The following is a 25,121-nucleotide window of genomic DNA, read 5'->3' on the forward strand; positions in this document are numbered from 1 at the left end:
TCGGGAAATTACGGTATGTCAAATACTGGGATCATCGTACACGTTTTAATACAGAGGTGGCTTGCATTTTGTGGTTGATTGTCCACTCAGAAATTGGGACTTTGTGTTAAAAATGGCCACGAATACAGCGATTAAAAAGTAGACACTACAAGATAGATAAAGGACTATGTACTTACGTTTGATCATGGACGAACATGTAGAAAACTTCTCATGACACATCCTGCCATGTTAGCTGCAGAAAAACTGCACGCCGGTCTCTGTTTACGTCTTCGCCGTGTAGTAAAGCATTATTTTACGTCATATTCGTGTTGACCATGTGGCAGCTACACGCTCCTCCAACGTCGCCCGGTTTGTCCAGCGGTACTCTCCAGCTGCTTCCCCGGGGAGCTCTCCTGTCCGTAGCAGGGGAAAAAGCTGCACCTTGCTTGCCGCCGTGTGACATGTCCAAGCTAGTTTTGTATGATTTTTCACTTCGAAAAGCGAAAATAAGACACTGAGACGTCACTCGGTTCGGGTTAGCGTGTCGGCTAGCCATAATGCCTCTTGGTTTGTTTACATTCTCCGAAGCCGGGGCAGGGAAATGACAAAAGCCCGACTAACTACAGTGGCATAAAATATCGTTCGGGAGGTGCGACAGTAAAGGTGAAGTCGACAGTTTTGATCAATTTTGCCATGTCGTACTAAATAAATGCATTTTTATTATTTCATATTCCATTTAGCACAAGACTGTTATTTGTCATGACCATACCATTTATTTAGCTATTGAGGGGATAATACTTTGATAAAAAGAATATCCTGTAAAAATATTTGAGTAGAGAGATTGAAACAATGACATTTTGCGGCTCTCTTCGTCGCATTTTCCTCGTTCTGAATAATTCCGCCTCAATGGGTTGGATTGTAAATCAGCTGAAACCATTACCCTGCTGACGTCATCCTCCTGTTGGGGACGTTAGAACCCTATAATGGTGGGCGTGGCTAAATGGCAGATTAAAAGACTAAATTTCTCGTCATCTGCGCTTTGCCAAATTGTTGTATATAGTCGAATCGTTTCAAAATATGATTCTAATTCAAACATAATAATGCTATCTAAGCCTTTTTTTTATCCTGTCGTACGCACTTTAAAACTGACGTTTTGTGAATTCCTCAACATGTTTAACAATAAAAATGGAACCATGGTTTCTCCCTGTTCACGATACAAAGTGCGCACACCTTCTAAGCATCAAAGATTCCTGTTACTCCAAATTAGTCATCACTACATTCTGGAATAGGTGATGAAGTCCCCCGGCCCCGATCCCCCCAGTTTCCCGACAGATTTATGGAAGTAGCCTTGAATGCCGGCCTGTTGTGCGCACATCATAGACCATCGTGTTCTGGGGAGACAAGTTCATTCAGGCTGGGCTCTGATCCACAATTAGAGAACGAGAGAAGGGCTCTCATGTCCACCCCACATATCAGCATGAATTATTGCTTGGTTTGGGCTTGAGTGTTCAGCTCCTAATTGTGCAAGTTGAATGTAAGTACATACTCAATCATTAGTACACATTCATAAAGAATGTCAGACCCAAAACATTTTCTTTGTAAAAATATGTTACCTTGAAAAAGGACAGAGAGGTAAGATGATTTTCAAGTCACAAAATGTTAGATTGGTGGCCAAAAATGGTACTGCAACCAGGATAAAACTTTTCCATTTTTCCTAACTTTCACCTCAAACAAGGAGAAGGTTGATCAGAGATGCTCCACGCTGTGACGCTGCACATAAAGTCGCAAAAGCGCACCCTGCTACAGTTGCATTCACAAGCGAAACAGGGTGCGCTTAAAGAGGACCGAGACCCATAATTTTTTAGCAGATGAAAGTAGAACCTCATGCGGCTCCGGTGCCACTGGTTATCAACCCCTGACTTAGAGTAAAAAGTTTGATAACCACTCAAAAGTTCAAGGTTTAAATAAAACATTTGTCATGTATTTATAAGGTAAAGTACAAAGTACATACTCATTTTACTGGTCATTTTGAGTAGATAACTAAGCAGATTGCGCAAAATGTGTTTCTGTTACATTCTGCTGCATGTTGTAATGAGGAGTAATTGAGCCAAAACTGCAGTAGTACTGTGTTCTCACACTCTGATAACAGACAGACACATATACAGTGGTATGAAAAAGTATCTGGACCATTTGGAATTTCTCACATTTCTGCATAAAATTACCATCAAATGTGATATGATCTTTCTCAAAATCACACAGATGAAAAAATAGTATCTGCTTGAACTAAAACCACCCAAACATTTATAGGATTTTATATTTTAATGAGGATAGTATGCAAATGATAACAGAAGGGGAAAAATAAGTAAGTGAACATTCACATTGAATATTTTGTGTCACCCTCGCCCCTTTGGCAGCAGTAACTTCAAACAGACACTTCCTGTAGCTGCAGATAAGTTTGGCACATCGATCAGGACTAATCTTGGCCCTATTCTTCTCTACAAAACTGCTGTAGTGCAGTCAGATTACTGGGATGTCTGGCATGAATCGCTTACTTTAGGTCATGCCACAGTATCTCAATGGGGTTTAAGTCTGGACTTTGATTTGGCTACTCCAGAACGTGTATTTTGTTCATCTAAAATCATTCTGAAGTTGATGTACTTCTGTGTTTTGGATCATTGTCTTATTGCAGCATCCATCCTCTTTTAGCTTCAACCGTCTGACAGACGGCGTTCAGGTTTTTCTGCAAAACATCCTGATAAACTTTTGAAATTATTCTTCCATTAATGATTGCAAGTTGTCCAGGCCCTGAGGTAGCAAAACAGCCCCAAATCCTGATGCTCCCTCCACCATGCTTCACGGTAGGGATGAGGTGTTGATGTTGGTGAGCTGTTCCATTTTCCTCCACACATGACCTTGTGTGTTACTCCCAAACAATTCAACTTTGGTTTCATCAGTCCACAAAATATTTTGTCAAAATGTCTGTGGAGTGTCCAAGTGGCTTTTTGCGAACATTAAACGAGCAGCAATGTTTTTTTTAGACAGCAGTGGCTTCCTCTCTGGAGTCCTCCCATGAACACCGTTCTTGGCCGTAGTTTTAAATATAGTTGATGTGTGCACAGAGATATTGGACTGTGCCAGTGATTTTTTTTTTCGACTTTAACAGACACTTTAGGGTTTCTTTTTTTACCTCTCTGAGTATTCTGCGCTGAACTCTTGGCATTATTTTGGGCGGACAGCCACTCCTTGGAAGAGAAGCAACAGTGCCAAACTCTCTCCATTTGTAGACAATTTCTCTGACTGTCGATTGATGAACATCCAGACTTTTAGAGATGACTTTGTATCCTTCCCCAGCTTTATACAAATCAACCATTCTTGATCGGAAGTCTTCAGACAGCCTTTTGACCAAGCCAAAGCTTCTCAAGACAATTCTTACCAGGTGTTTGTTTTATAGTGGGCAGGGCATCTTTAAACCACTCATCAGTGATTGGGCTGGCTTAAATTGTTTGGTAAAATTGGCTTCAATTGCTCTTTAAGTCTCCTTAGGCAGAGGGTTAATTTCTTATTTTTCCATCTTCTGTCATTTTTTGCGTGCTATCCTCATTAAAATATGAAAACCTATAAATGTTCGAGTGGCTTTAGTTAAAGCAGGCACTGTTTTTTCATCTGTGTGATTTTGACAAAGATCAGAACACATTTGATGGTGAGTTCATGCAGAAATGTGAGAAATTCCAAACAGTTCAGATACTTTTTTCACACCACTGTATGTTCCATGCTGTGAACAGAATTATTCTTTAGATATCAATCTGAGGATGTTGGACAATGTCTGCAATGTTCTGCAAAGTGCTAAAGGTTGTTGAACTTTTTGCAAGTTCGGATTGGGCAGCCTTCTACAGATTGATGAATGAGAATGTTGAACTCTTAATCCATGGGCGCAATATTAAGTTTAACACTGCTTTGACAAGTTCTGACACATGCTATGTATTCTTGCAAAAAAAAAAGAAGTTGTTGCTTCCTCTTAAAGATATTTTTACTGATAGTGACAACCAGATTGAGATAACTACAAGCAGTGGCGCATCTACACTTTGCGAATTCGCCACATATATGCGCAAGCCGACGGGGCGCCGTCACTAAGAATCCCCGGTCAAAATGACTCCCACTCCCATATATATTTTTTTTAAAATTTACACCTTTTAAACTGTTCATTAGGAAAGTCAATGGATTGTTGCCAACAAGCTAGATTATCGATTTTTGCCGGCAGCGAGGAGCAGTCACGTTTGAAGCGGTTGTTCAGAATTTTTTTCATTAGGCTTAATCTTCAAGTTAGCAGGGGTTAAGTAGTTGGTGGAATTGATTTCAACAAATTCAGTGCAGTTTGCGAATTATTCATTAGTTTCAGGGCTCCAAAGTGGCTAAGCTAGCGCTAGTCAATTGGGCCGACTTAGCATGCTGATAAAAAACACAAGACAGAGCTACGAACAGATCCAACATAATCAAATGAATTTTAAAACACATACATTGTTTCAAAACACCCATGCGGACAAAACAATGTCACAAAAAACTGCTGTAATTCATTTCATTCTGCAGGACTATTTTTTTTAGATGCGTAATACGACCACCATAGAGAAGAGTGCTTCGGATGCTCATGCTGCATTCTAGGAAGGTGGGAAGTCGGACTTATCCCGTTTGGAGGGTACCAGTTGCTACCGCAAAGTGTTCCAATCGAATGTAAACAGCAAAGATGGCTGATCGCGACAAGTTGTTTTTTATTTTGGCCATCAAAAGACATTTTGACCTCCAGCAAACGTGCCTTCTCGTAAGCGATCAAATAGTGGAGGCGTACTAATGATATTTTTCCAGATCAGAGGTTGGAAACTCTGACTTCTCACCTTTCTGAATGCAGCATTCGTCTGCTGAGTTAACTGACGGCCGGCAACATGGCGAAATTTGCATTTACAGGCTCTGGAAACAGATAGAAGAAATGGGCAAAGGAAAGTTTCCACAAATTCCCTATGTAGAACGAGGAACAATATAAAATAGTTACTTGCTGCTGGCTACGACATAAAAAATGAGCCGTGAAAAAAACAAAAAACAATGTGATATCACTCCACCCTGCTCTTTTGCAGAGCTTCTGGATTACAAATGTTCCTGTTTATACTGCAATTATTGACATGCAATGGTAAGTTTTAATAACTTTATCCTGAAAACATAGCCAACACTATTGATTTCATAGGTCATCAGTAATTTTCATGTGTGCATATGTTGTTTTTTATCGGCATGCTAGGATGGTCCAATCGCTAACTCGAAGATTAAGCTGATGTCAAAAATCCTGAACTTTCCCTTTGAGTCTTTGTGTGTATCGTGAGGCTGTTCGCACTAGTGATTCGAGCAAGAGAGAGAGAGAGTGTTCACCGCTACAGTCAGGTGTAGTTGCTGAATCAATATTTATGCGAGAGTAAGATTGTCTTGAATCGTGTGTGTTGTTAAAGCCATTGTACCTCTGTCAGAGGTGAGTAAATGAAGCCAATTATGTTGTTTGTATTCTTTGTTGATTAGATGCTAAGACTTAGCATGGAGCGCTAAGCTAATTAGCGATTATCCTAACCAGTGTCTTAACTGTCCGTTTGTATTGTGTTTTGGAGAAGCATATTAGCACTTGAGTTATTGTTAGATAGTAAAGTTCTCATTTCCTTTTATAGGAAAAACACACATAAACCCATTCATTCACATGACAGTTCAAAGTCACTCAAAGTCCCATTCAAACTGTAAATTGTCATACAAGAGAGTGTGCGTTGAAATCAGATTTATGAACAGTTGTTCATTATAGTCTACCCCCTCCTTATTTGATTTTGTTCTTTAGTTTGTTCAAAGCAACACTCGGTAACTTTTTAGTTTTTTGATTTAGTGATGCCGGTGGACAAAAGCGGTAGAGTTTTGCCTTAAGGAAGACTGCATGAGGACCAGCGCTGCGTTTCCCATGAGAACCAGCGCACACACGTATAGCGTTGTAAAATCATGATGGTCACCTGCAGATTGATTAAACAACATTTCTGTTTCCAGCGGCTGTGTGAAGGATGAAAAGTAATAAGGTAATGAATCCAGTTGTGGCTAAACAATAGCATATGATGATTAGCAACCGTGTGGCTTTGTGTGGCTAACCCCCCCCCACCCCACCTGAACTCGTAAGCGCCAGCGAGAGAAAGCCGGGTCAGTATTCTGTAAATCCTGGTAGACTCCCTTTTTTTCCTCCTCAGACAAAACTTTTTGTCTCTGTTTCTCTGCCATCTTTGCAGAAATCGCGCAAAAGTGTTCGCATCAACTTCCGTCTTTATAATGAATGGGGAAAGGCGGAAGTGACGTATGCCGTAAAGCAGTCAGCGCATTTGTAGATTTTTTTTGTGTTGCAGGGTTCCTTCCACCCTCCTCAAAGTTCATTTGTGCCGGTGAAAGCAATAAAGACCCCCTCAAGATATAAAAGAGGTGTCATTGAACTAGTTGTCAGTCGACATATCATTACAAATGCTATGAAAATATTTTAAAAAGGTTGAAAAGTTACCAAGTGTTGCTTTAAAGAAAATAAGTGAGTCATTGAGACAATTTATATCATTGTGTTACTTACAGTGAAATTGTTACGGTAATTTAAAAAAGTGATATTTATTGATTCATCGATTAATCATCCAATTAATCGATTATAAATATAATTGGTGGTTGAACCCATATCACTAACATCAGACACGTGTGGTCCATAAGGCGAGCAAGGCAAATGCCAGGGGCGTCCAAAAAGGTGTCAAGAAAAATGTTCAAATAATATTTAATGATAGCAATATTCAAAAAATTATCCAAGAGAGTAAAACAAAAGAACAACAATACATATTGCAATAAGTCTTTAAATAATGATAAAATAACTTTTCTAATGCTCCTGTGATGCGGAAATTTCACCACAGTCTCTAATCTCACTACCTTTCCCCTCGCAGCTACCTGACAGTGTTAATGTTAGCCTCCGCAATTGTGCCACGGTACGGTGACGTCATCATGAAAAGACAAAAGCCCTCAGGGTCGCATTTTCGAAAGAAGAAGAAAGAAGAGGAGCATAAACGGGAAAAAAACAGGTTTGTTGTGATGAAAAAAACACTTTTTAACTGCATAAACATGTATACTTAGCGCAATTGTAAGCTAGCGGTTATTTACAAAGAGTTTAGATGACATACTGCTAAAGCTAAATTATACTGTATCATTAGCCAGGCCTGTTCTATAAATATTTTCAGTATTCAGCCAGCTGTTGATTAGTGTCAGTTAAATTTACTCCCTCTCCCATTTTAGAGAATGTTGGACAAAGTGTATGGGGGACTAAAATTGTGTCTCGCTGATTTTCATGTGATGTGAAGCACTTTTACATTGTGTTAAAGTGTGCTATTCAAATAAATTTGCCTTGCCTAAAAGTGCCAGGGTTAATTAAATAAATACACCATTAATTATGCAATTAATAATTCATAGTTCTGTGGTATGGGCATACCTGTCAACCCAAGGCCGTTGGCAATCTTACAAATAGTGACGTATGCCCTTGGTGACTAATCTCACAACGTTTTATATAGCGCACAATATGAAACAAAAATAAAACTCAATTTTTAAAATAATATGAATTTATTGGTAACAGAGGCTTTTTCGTTGTCTGTCATTTTGACTGACAGGGTCATAAAAGCCCGGCCATAATCTATTTTTACCCGTCACTTAAATTTTCAAAATGACCATATCTTGATGCAGTCACTATATGTATATACACAATAATACAATAATACTTTATAATATAAAGTAACTAACATTAATGCAGTCATGGATTACAGTAAGCAGGCCAGTACTGTGTTTATATGCAGGATATATATATATATATATATATCCCCCCAAGTGGGACCTTCTATGATCCTAATACATTTAATAATAATAAAATATTATATAATTCCATTATATATATATATATATTTTTTTTAATATGTATTATTATTATTAAATAAAAATGCACGTTGATACGACGCACATAAAGGCAACTTCCAATTTTTTAAAAAATCGTTAGAAAGTTGTATGGACTTACAATCCGCTAGCTTGTTGTTGCCTGTTGTCTTCCGACATACACCTGGGTGACGGCGCGTCAAGTGTTCGTTCATAGCCGACGTGCTACCGTGGTATGCGAGCTCAGCTTAGCAAAAAGAGTACACACAGTGGTGGCACCCTCCATATTTTCCTTGAAATAATTTCAGGCTCTGGCTAGTCTGGTCCGCTTTTTTGGCTTTATGCCGCTTTCACCGTGTTACCAATTCTGCCCTTCTTGGTAATTGGCGGCGTTTTCAACTGCTCGCCGCAGTGAGGAGTGAACCGGCGATTCACTTGATTCCTTGTCATCCTTCACTGCATCAGTCCCTCTTTTTTCACCTCTTTTATCAACACCATCGTCGTTTTGGGGCTTTTTGAAGAAACTTCGGACACTCAGTTGCCTTGACATTTTTCCCAGTAAGGCCAACGACGTCATGCATCAAGAGAGACAATAGCTAATTAATTTGCTCACTCGCCACCCTGTGGTCTGGGGTGTGAATTGCAACCTGTCAAAACGACGGATGGACTTCAGTTTTTTCCGTCACTGTTGTAAAAAACCGGTCAACGACGGAAAATATTCGGTTAACGCGACCCCTGATTGGTAATATTCTCATATATAACCTGGTGCAATCAAAGAACAGTATCTTCAGCTACATCATGATTACTAAAATTTAACAGTGACTTTTGTTATAATTGTATGTAGCACTTTTGGCAATTGCGATCATGTCTTTTGATGGCTGCACTTTATGGCACTTCAGCTCGCAATTCTTTAAAAAAGTACCGTATTGGCCCGAATATAAGACGGCCCTGATTATAAGACGACCCCGTCTTTTTCAAGACTGAAGTTTGAAAAAAGACTTTTTGAACACCAAGTTAATTTTTATGCAGAGAATAATTACAGTACATCTGAAACAAATGATTATAACAATATATTTGAGAGAAAAAGCATGTTATTTTGCCTCATTCAAATCTTAATATCTGAACATTTAAATACATAAACTAAAGTGCAATCACATTCGTAAATGAATGGCTTCTGGTTTTTGAAATGTAAATAAACCAATCTATTGTGATAAAACAACAAAATTGCAATAACTGCATTAACCATCAAAGTGAGGTCTAACTGTAACTGTAGTCTTGAAACAAATCTGAATAAGGAAAAACATTGCAATAAAATAACGCAAACTGGTTAAACTTGAGAGTAGCTGAGATCTGTCATGAAAATATTACTCCTCAAGTTCAGCATTCGCTTCAATGATATCTGGCGCCATCTTAGGTCATGAATGGGTATAATGTCTGGACCCCGAATATCAGACGACTCCTACTTTTTCAGTCTTATTTTAATGCAAACAACACCGTCTTATATTCGAGCCAATACGGTTACTTGGCAAAGTAACTGGTGTTACTTTTCATGTTTTTTTTTTTTTTGTTTGTTTTTCATTTTTTTCCCAAAACCCCCCCCAAAAAACATAGTAACATTTGCTATTTGCTAACAGTTGCTAAGTCATTTAATGTTGTGAATCAAGTGTTAAAGCTGTTAATATTGCTCCCGATTTTTGCAGTAATTCCCTTCCGTCTACTTTTGACATGTGAACGTTTTAAAACTGTTTCATCATTTAATGATAGATTCAAGTCAATATTTTGCCGATTTTGGAGTACTTAGGTTCGCTAGGAAGGTTCACAACAACAGAGCCTTTCTGAGAAGTCTACTGCTTTAAAATGGCAACTATTTACTAACGCCGCCGAGTCTGTCATTTCATATGTAGTTCTATATGCATGTGATATCTAGTGTAGCATCAAGTGGGTGCAGATTGTAGGCTGTTGGCTACAGTCAGGAAATATTAGAGCCACCTCGCGTAGCATTGTGGCCCACTCTTCCCTCCTTCCCACTCCCGCTCTTCTCTCTCCGTGTCTCTGACTTTTCTCGCGTCATTCAACCGATGTAGTAACGCACATTGTCTCTTTGCCGAAATGGTGACAAAATCCGAACCGATAAAAAAAAAACGAAATGCACAAAAAAACGTACAGATTTTGAACGTACGGCGTACACATTTTAAAATCAGTGCTCACTTGTGCAAATTACGCCGAAACTGTACAACTTGACAGATATGTATGGGGGTGGTGGGGGAATCAGCAAATTTGTTGCCTTGGGTACCAAATTGGTCAGGAACAGCCCTGACAAACATACTTAAAAAAGCAGCAAAGATGCCATCCCAAAATAATTGAAAAGCGCGCGTGTGTGTGTCTATTGGGTTAGGGTCAGTTGGGACGTGGAGGTGTGTGTGTGGTCGTTGCGCCCCGACTACAAGCATGCAAGAATATAAGAAATACGATTTTATTATATTCAAATTTCAGAAAAAGGTAGAGTCACACAAGCAACTTAAATGAGCAATACTTCTCCAGAAAAAGTTGTGTCAAATTAATTTTCCTATATTGGTAGAAAGAGCCTTTTTGTCCATCTTTTGGTTTCTTGCCTTGACTCTATGCCGTTTTCCACAGAGGTTGAAGAAAGACGGTTGTACGGTTAAGCGAATAGACTCTCTGAAGAAGCCTTGCATGCCACACAAGTTACTAACATTCCTTGTCTCCTTGATCAATTAGGTGAACTGTGTCTTGATTGGCTTGGACTCCAGATAGCACTTCTCCCACGCTGCCACAGTAGAGCAAGGAACGCATCGGCCATTTCTGGGGAAAGAGAAACACTTCATCACAAAAATACTTCTACAGGTTCTTGCACCCAAGTCAGATTTCATGCTTCTTAAGACATTTCTCAGACCTTAAAAGTATCATTTAAGACAAAAACATGTTGCAGCAATTTCTGATGAAGAAAAAAACATAAGGGATAACATAGAGGGAAAAAAACAAGTTTAATTCAAAGGGCAATGCAACGGAAAATTAATCAGATCTATAAGAGAGAGGAAAAAGTTGATGAGGTTTATTTTATTTCGGAGGTTCAGAGCATCTTCCATGTTAAAGTGCACTTTGGACTTATTTTTGTACATTTATGTAATGCTACTTATTTATTTCCTTAAAATCAAAATCAAAATTTAAATAATAATATAGTAATAATATAGTAATAAATAATGAATAATAAACAAAAATAATGTATGTTACTCATATCTCTATTATTATTATTATTATTCAGTTTTAATGTAAGTCCTATGTTCTTGAATAGTTAAAATTGAGGTTTTTCTTTTAGATTTGAGAAAATGAGGGATAGTAAAAATTAGATGGAGTTTTAGATGGAATTTTGTAAATCATATAAAATACAACTCTCAATGGAAATCAATTTCTCGTTTATGCCATGTCCCAGTGTAATTTAGTAGCCTAATGCATGTGTGAAACATTTCATTCATTCATTCATTTTCCAAGGCGTTTATCCATAAGCGGATTTTAAAGTGATCCTCTAGTTTTAAGACAAGTAATTCTTAAAAGATACATCTTAGTATGAGTTATAATAATTTGACATTAAATCCCTCTTAATGTTTTCGTTTTAATAAAATTTGTAAAATTATTTTAACTGATTGTTCGCCATGGTTGTAGACGTCGCAGTGCTGTGACGTCACAAATCCCGCTGCCGGACTTCAGCGTGTCATTCATTAGCAACATCTCGTCAGTTCGTCCCTTCCAATTTGAACCAGAGCGGAAAAGTGAAGAGCAGGACAGCACTGTCGGTCGTTCACAAGACGAGCAGCAAAGGCGAAATGCAGAGCAAGAAATACCTGATGAGGCAAGAGTTGGGCTAAACTTCTGGTGCACTTGCGGCAAGTGCATCTCGATGACAACGGAGCGAGAGAGCGTATGTTGTCGAGAACTCAGGTTTTTGTCAGCAGATCTTCAAGGTGAGTTATTGCGTCATCAAACTCATTCCAATATAATTGTGTAGATTGTTAGCATCCAGAGCTGTCGTATGCTTTACATACAGTACAGGCCAAAACACATTGGCATTCGTGCCTTTTTATTTTCTTGACCATTGACATTATAAACTCTCACTGAAGGCAATAAAACTATGAATGTGTGGCGAGCTAGGGAAGGATGCGGAGTATCAAACCACGGAGCTAATCCGCGTTGTTTTATTGACATTTAGGCTGCAAGAAATAGCAATGTCTGTCTGGCATGCGACCCGCGGAAGGTAACAGTTATTTCCAGCTGTTCCCTTCACAAAGTACCCCCCCCCCAACCACACAACGTGCCAACATAATTTCCGCCGGTGAATTCTGTTATAACTTGCACATGCACACGTGTGTATTGTGTACTTAGAAAAAAGGTGAAATAACTAAAAACGTGTGATATTCTAGTATCTTCAAAGTAGCCACCCTTTTCTCTGATTACTGTTTGGCACTCTTGCCATTCTCGCGATGAGCTTTCAGAGGGAGTCCCCTAAAATGGATTTTGACTTCACATGTATGCCATTCCGGCGATGAGAATTTATTGCTTTATCAATGGGGTTGGGACATTTGTGTTGCATTGAATGAATTGCATTGGACGTGCTTTGATCAGTTTGAGTGGCAGCATCACTCATATTAGCTGAATACTGAACACACACTGCCTGATGAACTGACAGTAGAGGTGAATTATTAGCTTCCTCTGTGACTAGCGGTACGCCCGAAGGTTCGCCTCCCGCTGTAGCGACAGGAGGAGCGGCTTGGGTGCTTAAGAGGGCGGCCAGAGTGTCTCGTCCGTCTCGCTTCATTGCGCACATTTCACTCGATATCCGAGCAGGCTGAGGCTTCTTGTGCGGGAAAATAGCATTTGGTTTTAGTCTGCGCTTATATCTAGCTGCTCCGGTGAGATCTTTCATTAGTTGTCATCTACTAAAATCCTCAAACGCGGTAGGAGAAAAATGGCGACAACAAAGCCTTGGTTGTTTGGGAAGATTTGCTTGTCTACAGGCATTTTCCCAAACCTATAACTCTTCTTGTCAACAGGAAATTTGTGGAGACTCGCATCACTCTCATTGTTTCCATTTGACTCGAAATTGCATCCATAAGCAGCACATGGTGGCATTTTACTTCGCGAGTTAAGCCAGTAATACACAGTTGTTGTACACACGCTACACGATTGGAAAAATATCATCTACGTCATCACTCCGCGCCCGCAGAACATGGCGCCAACTATCGGTCAAAATATGCACTAAATATTATAAAATATTTCCATTGATTTAACATTTTATGTGTTTCTAACGACATATTTTAATACAAGAGAACAATTGTGATTTATTAGAGCCTACATGTCTTTAAAATCGAGGATCACTTTAAGGGGGGGCAGGGGGGACGGGCTCACCTGGTGGTCGAAAAGTGTCATTGCATGTAATTGACTTTCCTATACATATAAAAGTTGTAAAGCAATAAAACTGCTATAAAAATGAATAAAATGAACAAAAAAATATATATTTTTATAATGAGTCTAAATTATTTTTCGAACAGATCATGTGACTAGCACCTTAGACGGCCATTTGTATTGCATGTAATTTTCCACCAATATATATGTTGGGGAGGGCGATTTTATTTTTCAATGAATTTTTCTTTGATTGAAATTTTTTTGGGGGATTGAAGCAACTTTTTGGGGGATTGAATGATTTAGAAACAAATATCCTACCCATAATATGGCCCAAACACAAAAAGGATTGCTTCAGTCAAAAAAAACTTTTGTGTGTGTTCAAATGCAAATTTTTCAATCAGAAATATTTTTTCGCACGATGGCTGAGTGGCACGTCTGCCTCACAGTTCTGAGATCAAGGGTTCAATCTCGGGCTTCGGCCTTACTGTGTGGAGTTTGCATGTTCTCCCTGTGCCTTTGTGGGTTTTCTCCGGGAACTCCGGTTTCCTCCCACATCCCAAAAACATGCATGGTAGGCTGATTGAACACTAAATTGTCCGTAGGTATGAGTGTGTGCGTGAATGGTTGTATGTCTCCCTGTGCCCTGCGATTGGCTGGCAACCGGTTCAGGGTGCACCCTGCCTACTGCCCGTAGTTAGCTGGGATAGGCTCCAGCACCTGCGCGACCCTCGTGAGGAAAAAGGCATGGAGGCATGGAAAATGCATGAATGAATAAAAAAGACAAAAATGTCCTAGCCAAAATGTGGCCCAAACACAAATCAACATTACTAAGTTGCTTCAATCAAAAAAAAAAAAAACATGTCTTCCAAAAAATTTTTTTTTAAAAAGACTAAGAAAAATCGCTTTCACGTTTTTTTGTTTTTGTTTCAAATTTATTTTTGCATTCAAAGACTTTTTTTTTTTTTTTTTTTGATTGAAGTGACTTTTTTTGTTGTTGAAAATTTGTATTTTGATTGAAATAACTTTTTTTTGATTGAATAATAAAGACACCTCCATACCGCCATATGGCTCCGCCCAGGGGATACAATTTTTGACTGGGGTAACTACATTGGCACGACACCGGCGGGCGCACCATATTCAATGGATGACCGATCACGTCATTTTCAAAGTATTGGAATCGGCAAAAAAATATCGGACATGCCTTTTTTTAATATATATAATATGTTTTTTAATTAAATCGTTTTCTAATTGTATTTAACGTTACAAATATAATATGTTACACTCATCCAGAGTCTTTAATTTAGGCTTAAGGTAAGGTTATCAAATTTATTAAATAAATTAATTTTTTTTTAAATTTATCACGTTAGAATATTTAACACAATTAACGCATGCGCTACACGCACTCACGCATTATCGCATTCAATCTGTAATGGCGCCGTTTTACCTATATATAGAGCTAAAAGGCAGCGTAAAATGAGTAGAGTGAATTTTGGCAGCCTTTGGAGCCTTTTTTTAATTGGCTAAAGCCTTACAATACATCTCCCTACGATTAACACTATCGTGGGAAGCAATGTGGGGAAGAAAGGTAGTAATTGATCTTTTTCTTAACACCCTATGTTATTTCCCAACGCAGAGAAGATATATCAATTGGTACCACTACGCACAGTCATGGTTGCACTTCCCATCATGCATTTGGGCAGAACAGTTAAATGGCTACAGTATCATTTACTGAAAGCTCAACAAATACACTACATGGCAATATTTAGTCACAATATACAAAGTCACATTTATCCTTTAAGAATTACAAGTCTTTCTATCCGTGGATCCCTCTCACAGAAAGAATGTTAATAATGTAAATGCCATCTTGAGGAGTTATTGTCATAATAAACAAATACAGTTCTTATGTACTGTATGTTGAATGTATATATTCGTCCGGGTTTTATTTATTTTCTTCTTAATGCATTGCCAAAATGTATATGATCGGGAAAAATGATCGGGAATGATTGGAATTGAATCGGGGGCAAAAAAAAAAGCAATCGGATCGGGAAATATCGGGATCGGCAGATACTCAAACTAAAACGATCGGGATCGGGAGCAAAAAAACATGATTGGAACAACCCTAATGACGACCTTGGCGAAATGTATTGCTTAAGCAGCCTGATTTAGAATTCCCCTCAAGAATGATGGGGAACAAAAAACGCTCATTGGCAACTTATTTTTATAAATATTCTTATAAGTTAATTTTATAGCTGACACTGCTTTTCGGGGTCATCAACATGTTGTGCCCCCCCTGCCCCATAAGTCAAACTCTGCCTCACAAGTGTCACGGGGGCGCTGGAGCCCATCCCAGCTCCCTATTGGCAGTGTGCGGGGTACACTCTGAATCGTTTGCGAGCCAATCACAGGGCACAAGGAGAGGAACAACCATTCGCGCACACATTCATCCCGAGGGACATTTTAGAGTGTTCGATCAGCCTACCATGCATGTTTTTTGGGAGTACCCGGAGAAAACCCACACAGGCACGGGGAGAACATGCAAACTCCACACAGGAAGGCCAGAGTCCGGGATTGAACCCCCTGATCTCAGAACTGTGAGGGGAACGTGCTAACCATTGTGTGTGTGAAACCTGTTGTGTTTTATTGTGTGTTATATTCATAACTGTGCCAAAAGAAGTTTTTGCATTTCGATGGTTTTAGAAGGTTTGGTTGTGGTTTTTGTAGTTTGAATAGTCCAGTTTAAAAAGTACTTCTATGATAAGGATTATTGCAAATGTCAAAATATAACGTACTAAAATTTTTGATTAGTGATGACTATGTCGCAAAAAAATTTGTAAACCTTATGCTTTTTTTCCCCAAGAATTTTGAAGTGCAAATGTCCTCCAATTCTGGAATAATCACACTCCTAGCTAGTAGTGTAGTGATTATGTCCTGAAAAACTTGATAAAATCTTTTGGCAGGTCTTTATATCTTACATACAGTTCTGGCCACAAGTATTGGCACCCCTGCAATTCTGTCAGATAATGCTTAATTTCTCCCAGAAAATGATTGCAATTACAAATCCTTTGGTAGTTATATCTAAAAAACAAAAAAAGAGAATGGGGGTAAAAAAAGTATTATTATTTTACACAAAACTCCAAAAATGGGCCGGACAAAAGTATTGGCACCCTTTGAAAAATCATGTGATGCTTCTCTAATTTGTGTAATTAACATCACAGCACATAACAGGTGGTGGCAATAACTAAATCCCACTTGCAGACAGTTAAAATGGATTAAAGTTGACTCAACCTCTGTCCTGTGTCCTTGTGTTTACCACTTTGAGCATGGAATTTAAAAAAAGGACTAAAAACATCTTTTTAAAAAAGCTTACTCTAGCTAATTTTATTTGACTGTCTTATTTTTATCTGATTTGTATCTGCTTTTATCTGTGCTTCTTTCTGTTTTTGCTTTTACTCTTTTATTCTTAACCTTTTTATTCTTTATATTTTTGGTAATGTGCACTTTAAGATTTGTTTGTCCAATTTAAAGAGCGTTATAAATAAAATGTATTATTATCATTATTATAATTATGGGAAGAAGAAAGAAGACCAAAGAACTGTCTGAGGACTTCAAAAGCAAAATTGGGAGGAAGCAGGGGCAACGAAGGCTACAAATTCATCTCCAAAGACCTAAATGTTCCTGTGTCTACAATGCGCAGTATAATTAATAAGTGTAAAGCCCATGGCACTGTGCCTAACCTCCCTAGATGTGGACGGAAAAAAAACATTGACGACAGATTTGAACGAAAGCATGTACGGATGGTGGATAAAGACTAATATCCAAACAAGTTCAAGCTGTCCTGCAGTCCTAGGGTACAAAAGCGTCAACCCGTACTATCCGTCGGGATCTGAATGAGAAGGGACTCTATGGTAGGATACAGAGGAAGACCCAACCTCTGACCCAGAGACATAAAAAAGCCAGGCTGGAGTTTGCCAAAACTTACATGAGAAAGTCAAAAACGTTTTGGAAGAATGTTCTCTTGTCAGATGAGACAAAAGTAGAGCTTTTTGGGAAAAAGCATCAACATAGAGTTTACAGGGGGAAAAAAACGAGACCTTCAAAGAAAAGAACACGGTCCCCACAGTCAAACATGGCGGATGTTCCCTGATGTTTTGGGTTTGCTTTGCTGCCTCTGATACTGGACTTCTTGACCGTGTGCATGGCATTATGAAGTCTGAAGACTACCAATAAATTTTGCAGCAAGGGCGTAGGTTTGCATAGGGACGGCAGCATTGGCGGAGTTTGACTTTTGGGGCAGGGGGGGCACAACATGTTGATGACCCCAAAACGCAGTGTCAGCAATAAAATTAACTTACAAGAATATTTGTAATAATAAGTTGACATTGAGCGTTTTTTGTTTCCCATCATTCTTGAGGGGAATTCTGAATCAGGCTGCTTAGGCAATACTTTTCGCTAAGATCGTCAACCATTGTATATGGTACGCCCGCCGGTGTCGTGACAATGTAGTTACCCCAGTCAAAAATTGTATCCCCTGGGCGGAGCCATATGGAGGTAGATTTGTGTCTTTATTATTCAATTTTAAAAAATTGCTTCAATAAAAAAAAAAAAAGTTGCTTCAATCAAAATATATATTTTCAATTAAAAAAAGTCGCTTCAATCAAAAAAAAAATGTTTGAGTGCAAAAATAAATTTCAAACTTAAATGCATGTGAAAGCCTTCTTTTTTTTTTTTTTTTTTTGATTGAAGCAACTTTTTTGATTGAAGTAATGTTGAATTGTGTTTGAGCCACATTTTGGTTAGGACGTTTTTGTCTTTATTATTCGATCAAAAAAAATAAGTTGCATAAAAAATATATATATTTTTAAAAAGAAAAATCACTTCAATCAAAAAAAGGAAAATTTCAATCATAGAAAATGTTTTTGAATGCGAAAAAATATTTGAGATTGAAAAATTTGCATTTTAACACTTAATTTTTCATTGTAAAAGTTTTCTTTGATTGAAGCAATCCTTTTGTGTTTGGGCCATTTATGCATGGGACATTTGTGTTTAAATCATTCAATCCCCCCCAAAAGTTGCTTCAACCAAAACAAAAAAAACAAAAACATTTTCAATCAAAGAAAAAAATCGTTTGAAAAATAAAGTTGCCCTCCCCTAATTTTTTTTGGGGGGGGAATTATATGCAAAGCAAATGACCGTCTAAGGTGCTAGTCACATGATCTGTTCGAAAAATAATTTTGACCCATTATAATTTTTTTTTTTTTTTTTTTTTTTTTCATTTCGTTCATTTTTGTTGTAGTTTTATTGCTGTAGAACTTTTATATATATATAGAAAAATCAATTTCATGCAATGACACTTTTCGGCCTTAAGGGGGGGGCTGCCCCCCCCTTAAGATTCGCTAATGGACGGTAGGGACATTACACCACCAACTTTTAGGGATGCTCAATTTGTCCCCACCAACTTTTAAGCAACCTTATTTGCATTTTATATTGAGTTCAGCTATATAGGTAATTTAGATTGTCTTCCAATATGTTGTAAGGATAGAATTGACCCTACCATTATTAAGTGAATTACTGCCATTATGTTCAGACTTACCCTTTTAACTTGCTGAATGAGCCTGTCCATTTTTTCCCCCTCAAACGCACGTTTGATCTGCTGATGACTAGAACCCCCACATTCACACAATCCCGACAGAAATACATGTCTACATGCCGCATCCTCCGCCCCTTTTGAAGAGGAGGGATATTAGAAGTTTTTTTCCCGGCCAGCAGCAGCAGAAGCAGCAGCCACTATAAGTAATGTAAAAAGACATCAATGTTGTGGAGGTGGGGAACACACCACTAATTTTGTGACTGAAAGTCCGACCTGCATCAGAGTTTAGCGTAGTATTAAACTGTGTGAACTTGCTAACCTGTAAAACTTGAGTAGAAAGCTGCTTAGAGAGATGTCTTCCTGTACGTTTTCTACTGTTAACGTTAATTCAACTGTGCATTTTGTGCATTTATTGCCTAAATAAAATGTATATATTTTCTACATCATTTAAAAATATATATTTTTATTTGCAGCCTGAGGACATTTTTACCCCCCCCCCCCCCCCCAAAAAAAAACACACACAAAAAAACAAAAATACAACCACTGTGAATTTCCTTTATATGAAGCAAACATTTTGAAAAATGACTTTCTCCCTTGAAAATAACTTTTTTCACTTTACGTATGAACCAGCTATTTTTGAGAAATATTCCCAATCTGTTTGGTCTTATTAATGTCCCATCCCCAGCAAAAATGTACATGCAGGTTATGCTGTTATAGCGTCCCTACCAATGTTGAGAACAAACCTACGCCCTTGTTTTGCAGCATAATGTAGGGCCCAGGATGAGAAAGCCGGGTCTCTCTCAGAGGTCATGGGTCTTCCAGCAGGACAATGACCCAAAACGCACTTCAAAAAGCACTAGAAAATGCTTTGAGAGAAAGCACTGGACGCTTCTAAAGTGGCCAGCAATGAGTCCAGACCTGAATCCCATAGAACAGGTGGAGACATCTGAAGATGGCAGTTTGGAGAAGGAACCCTTCAAATCTCAGACACCTGGAGCAGTTGGCCAAAGAAGAATGGTCTAAAATTCCGGCAGAGCATTGTAGGAAACTCATTGATGGATACCGGAAGCGGTTGTTCGCAGTTATTCGCAGTTATTTTGTCTAAAGGTTGTGCTACCAAGTATTAGGCTGAGGGTGCCAATACTTTCGTCCGGCCCGTTTTTGGAGTTTTGTGTAAAATGATAATGATTTAATTTTTTTGTTTTTTCATTCTCTTTTGTGTTTTTTTCATTGCAAGCAAAATAAATGAATATATTACAAACAAAGCATTTGTAATTGCAATCATTTTCTGGGAGAAAATGAGCATTATCGGACAGAATTGCAGGGGTGCCAGTACTTTTGGCCAGCACTGTAGGGTTTGCAGAAAATGAATTCAACAGCATCAACTAGGGTTGTTCTGATCATGTTTTAGTTTGAGTATCTGCCGATCCCGATATTTCCCGATCCGATTGCTTTTTTCCCCCTCCCGATTCAATTCCAATCATTCCCGATAATTTTTCCCGATCATATACATTTTGGCAATGCATTAAGAAAAAATGAATACAACTCGGACAAATATATACATTCAACATACAGTACATAAGTACTGTATTTGTTTATTATGACAATAACTCCTCAAGATGGCATTTACATTATTAACATTCTTTCTGTGAGATTGATCCACGGATAGAAAGACTTGTAAATCTTAAAGGATAGATGTGACTTTGTATATTGTAACTAAATATTGCCATCTAGTGTATTTGTTGAGCTTTCAGTAAATGATACTGTAGCCATTTAACTGTTCTGCCCAAATGCATGATGGGAAGTGCAACCATGACTGTGCGTACTGGCACCAATTGATAAATCTTCTCTGCGTTGGGAAATAACATAGGGTGTTAAGAAAAAGATCAACTACTACCTTTCTTCCCCACATTGCTTCCCACAATATTTCAAATTATTGAGAGAGGGATTTTAAGGCTTTAGCCAACTAAATAAAGGCTCCAAAGACTGCCAAAATTCACTCTACTAATTCTACGCTGCCTTTTAGCTCTATATATAGCTATAACGGAGCCATTATAGATTGAATGCGACAATGCGTGAGTGGGTCGTGCAGCGCATGCGTTAATTGCATTAACTATTTTAACGTGATTATTATTTTTTTTAATTAATTACCGCCGTTAACGCGATAAATTTGATAGCCCTACTTTAAGCCGAAACTAAAGACTCTGGATGAGTGTAAGACATTTTGTCTGTAACGTTAAATACAATTTAATTAAAAAAATATATATATATATATATTAAAAAAGGCATGGCTGATATTTTCTTGCCGATTCCGATACTTTGAAAATGACGTGATCGGGACATCTTTAGCATCAACACTAAGCTATACTGTCACTCAGCTTTACCTTAACTGGGTGCAGGTATCCTCCAGGCCTTGGTGGCAAGGTGTGCTCGGCCAGAGTTCTTCCCTGGTCCAGGGTCTGTGTCAGGTAGGCTATGTAGTTGGTCGCTAGAATCAGAACATCCAGCTTGGACAACTTTGTGTCTCGAGGGACTGACGGCAGAGCAGCCTGTGCAAAAACAATCACTGTAAGCAAAGACAATAAGAACCGATTCCTTTTTACTCTTTCAATGAAGAAGATGAAAATTCTGATACAGTGTACAATACCTCACTGAATTGAATTGTAAACAAAACATTTTGAATATTGAATATTGAATAATCAGTGGCTGTTTTGTAAACTATAATGAGTAACAATTTAAATTTCAATCCATGCTTATATCTTATATAGCAGGTTTACTGTTTATTTGTTTGTTAATGCTAAAATTAAATGCCAGAAAATTTAGCATACTGTGTGACAGCGAGCACAAATTCAAATTCAGTCGTATCTGAAATTGCATCAGGTTGAGTACCTGCAAGCTGTGGAAGGCCTGACGCAGGTTACGTACGCGGCTTCTCTCACGTGCCGCATTTACCGGGGAGTGATGACTGCCTGAAGTGCTTTTTGGGAGTGTTTGATTGCTCGTGTTCGATCCGGACCCGCAAGCTGATGGGACCTGAAAACCCAGATTAGGATTTGAAAACCAAAGGTTAATTTGATGACACTAAATATTGTCATTGCTGCAGAACAATTAAAATAAAAGACTATGTAAAACCTAACCTACAACAATAAAACCTAACATAATACATGTACAGTCACTAAAATTTTCAGCACAGTCAGACTTGAACACAGGTAAATATTGTAACAAAATGATCTTATTTCTGCTTACCAGATAACACAACTCCCTGTTGCTTCGAATTCCGTGCTTACGCCTTTGCAGGCATGCGGGGCTTCTGCTCGTGGAAGCTCCATGGCTCTCAGGTTCTGCAGGTCGGTGGCTTATGGCGACTGACATTAGACTCTCCAAAGGATTTCCCGCCATGAGCGATTGGATAGAAAGTAAGTGCAGATTTTCCTGAAGTTTCACTTAATGTGTCTACACTCATCGGATGGACAGGATTGGATTTTTCTTTGGAGTCCTCCGGTTGTTTACATTTTCATTAGGAATTCAGTCGTTAGTCATCTGATCTCAAGAACTATCAGTGGTAAGAAGTCCACAAGCAAAGGTCCGTCCATTCAGAACATTCCTCAGAATGGGTCCCCAACTCTCTGCAGCTCTGCCTCGCAGAACAAGTGGTGAGATGTCCACAAGCAAAGTTCTCAGCGCATCAGCATCCATCCAAAACGTGCCTCCACCCCCTTTGCGGCTCTGACTTGCGTGTTCCCTTATCAAGTGAGGTAATGTGGGGAACTTCATGTGGTCCTTATCTCAGCCGCCCGGTCGTCCTGATCCTCCCTGGTTGTTTGGCTGCCAAGAAGAGCATGCAGGCGGGCAGTCGGGCCAGGGGGAGTGCAGGACTAGAAGGGGTCCCGAGCCAGGGCACTCTAGGGGGCTTGGGAAAGTCAAAATTGTGGTAACAGCTGGACGAGGGTGGGACGGCAAGGGTCAGGGGCAGTGCGACATTGTCCAAGAAGAAGCTTGAAAAAATTTGCTATTCTGCTCTTTCTTTTAAGCCTTTTTATGACCTCAAATAAAGTTCGACAGAGTTGGACCAAAACATACTCTCATGTAAGGTAACCAAATTACTGAAAGGCCTCTTGGTATGATGTCATTTTTTTGCAATGCAATACATCACTGCCAAATACAATGACTACATTAGTAATCGTTTTGTGTCAGTTAAAAAAATATTCGATCATTCCAGAATTGGAGGGCAATTTGGCTTCCGAATAAGCCTTCTTTTTTCAGATTTTCTGCTCTATATCTACAGCTTAGGTGGATAGTAAATGTGTTGCATTTACTCAGTTACATTTACTTGATAAGCGTTTGGGAGGAAAATGTACTACGTTTTACTAGCGTTGTCTGATATTATTGGGTAGCCGATAAAATCGGCCGATTAAAGCCTTTTAAAATGATATCGGATAATATCGACATCGGTTTTGGGCCAGTATGCTTGTTGCCTTTAAAGTGAATGTAGATGCCTTATGCCTTTGTGCAAGGGCTGGTCACACCTTAGCCCAGCAGTTATGCATATTGACCATTAGAGGCACTGTGTGAGCTACAGTGGTATGAAAAAGTATCTGAACATTTTTGTATTTATCACATTTCTGCATAAAATCACCATCAAATGTGATCTGATCTTTGTCAAAATCACATAGATGAAAATAGTGTCTGCTTTAACTAAAACCACCCAAACATTTATACGTTTTCATATTTTATAGAGGATGGCATGCAAACAATGACAGAAGGGGGGAAAAGTAAGTAAGTGCCTCTGCCTTTGGAGACTTAAAGAGCAATTAAAACCAATTTTTACCAAGCGTTTATATTCAGGTGTGTGCCCAATCATTGATGAGGGGTTTAAAGCTGCCGTGCCCACTATAAAACACACACCTGGTAAGAAATGTGTTGATGAGAAATATTGTCTGATGTGCATCATGGCTCCGTTAAAAGAGCTGTCTGAAGACCTGCGATCAAGGATTGTTGATTTGTATAAAGCTGGGAAAGGATACAATACCATCTCTAAATGTCTGGATGTTCATCAATCGACAGTCGGAGAAGCTGTCTACAAATGGAGAGAGTTTGGCACTGCTTCTCTCCCAAGGAGTGGCCGTCCACCAAAGATGACGCAAGAGTTCAGCGCAGAATACTCAGAGGTAAAAAAAGAACTCACGTGTCCGCTAAAAACTTACAGAAATCACTGGCACAGTCCAATATCTCTGTGCACACATTAACTATATGTAAAACTATGGCCAAGAATGGGAGGACTCATGGAGGAAGCCACTGCTGTCTAAAAAAAAACAAAAAAACCCATTGTTGCTCGTTTAATGTTCGCAAAAAGCAACTTGGACATTCCACGGAAGTTTTGTGGACTGATGAAACCAAAGTTGAATTGTTTGGGAGTAACACACAACGTCATGTGTGGAGGAAAAATTTAACAGTGCACCAACATCAACACCTCATCCCCACCTTGAAGCATGGTGGAGGGAGCATCAGGATTTGGGGCTGTTTCTACCTCAGGGCCTGGACACTTGTAATCATTAATGGAAGAATGAATTGAAAAGTTTATCAGGATATTTTGCAGGAAAACCTGAGGCCGTCTGTCAGACAGTTCAAGCTAAAAAGAGGATGGATGCTGCTACAAGACAATGATCCAAAACACAGAAGTAAATCAACTTCAGAATGGTTTCAGAGGAACAAATTGCATGTTCTGGAGTGATCCAGACTTGGACCCAATTGAGATGCTGTGGCATGACCTAAAGACATCGATTCATGCCAGTTATCCCAGGAATCTGACTGAACTACAGCAGTTTTGTAGAAACGATTGGGCCAAGATTAGTCCTAATCAATGTGCCAGACTGATCTGCAGCTTCAGGAACCGTCTGGTTGAAGTTATTGCTGCCAAAGGGGGGGCACAAAACATTAAATGTGATGGCTCACTTATTTTCCCCCTTCTGCCGTTGTGTGCATACTATCTTCATTAAAATATGAAAACATCAATGTTTGGGTGGGTTTAGTTAAAGCAGACACTATTTTTTCATCTGTGTGATTTTGGCAAAGATTACATCACATTTGATGGTGATTTTATGCAGAAATGTGAGAAACTCCAAAAGGTTCAGATACTTTTTCATACCACTATAACTTTTTACTACAATTGGAATCAGATATGCCTGAAGTCTGAACG

The 25,121-nt window shown here is 38.8% G+C and overlaps 1 protein-coding gene across 1 annotated transcript; it reads right to left on the reverse strand.

Annotated features, from left to right (window-relative positions):
• Nucleotides 1-6,869: 6,869 nt before the first annotated feature.
• On the reverse strand, nucleotides 6,870-22,660 carry LOC130907717 (transcription factor 24-like). The gene is made up of 4 exons (XM_057823114.1): nucleotides 22,172-22,660; nucleotides 21,815-21,958; nucleotides 21,310-21,474; nucleotides 6,870-10,743 (listed from the first exon to the last, which is right to left on the reverse strand). The coding sequence occupies exons 1-4, from the start codon at nucleotides 22,322-22,324 to the stop codon at nucleotides 10,630-10,632; spliced, it is 576 nt and encodes a 191-aa protein (XP_057679097.1). The 5' UTR covers nucleotides 22,325-22,660; the 3' UTR covers nucleotides 6,870-10,629.
• Between the last annotated feature and the right edge of the window lie 2,461 nt (nucleotides 22,661-25,121).

Source organism: Corythoichthys intestinalis, chromosome 19, assembly GCF_030265065.1.
Source record: "Corythoichthys intestinalis isolate RoL2023-P3 chromosome 19, ASM3026506v1, whole genome shotgun sequence".
Taxonomy (NCBI): Eukaryota; Metazoa; Chordata; class Actinopteri; order Syngnathiformes; family Syngnathidae; genus Corythoichthys; species Corythoichthys intestinalis.

Bases quoted from the DNA above. Each gene is read 5' to 3' on its own strand.
- LOC130907717 (XM_057823114.1), bottom strand. From the start codon at position 22,324: ATGGCGGGAAATCCTTTGGAGAGTCTAATGTCAGTCGCCATAAGCCAC. The intron at 21,959-22,171 runs GTAAGCAGAAAT...CTGGGTTTTCAG, and splicing joins ACAGGGAGTTGTGTTATCTG to GTCCCATCAGCTTGCGGGTC. The intron at 21,475-21,814 runs GTACTCAACCTG...GTTTTTGCACAG, and splicing joins AGGCCTTCCACAGCTTGCAG to GCTGCTCTGCCGTCAGTCCC.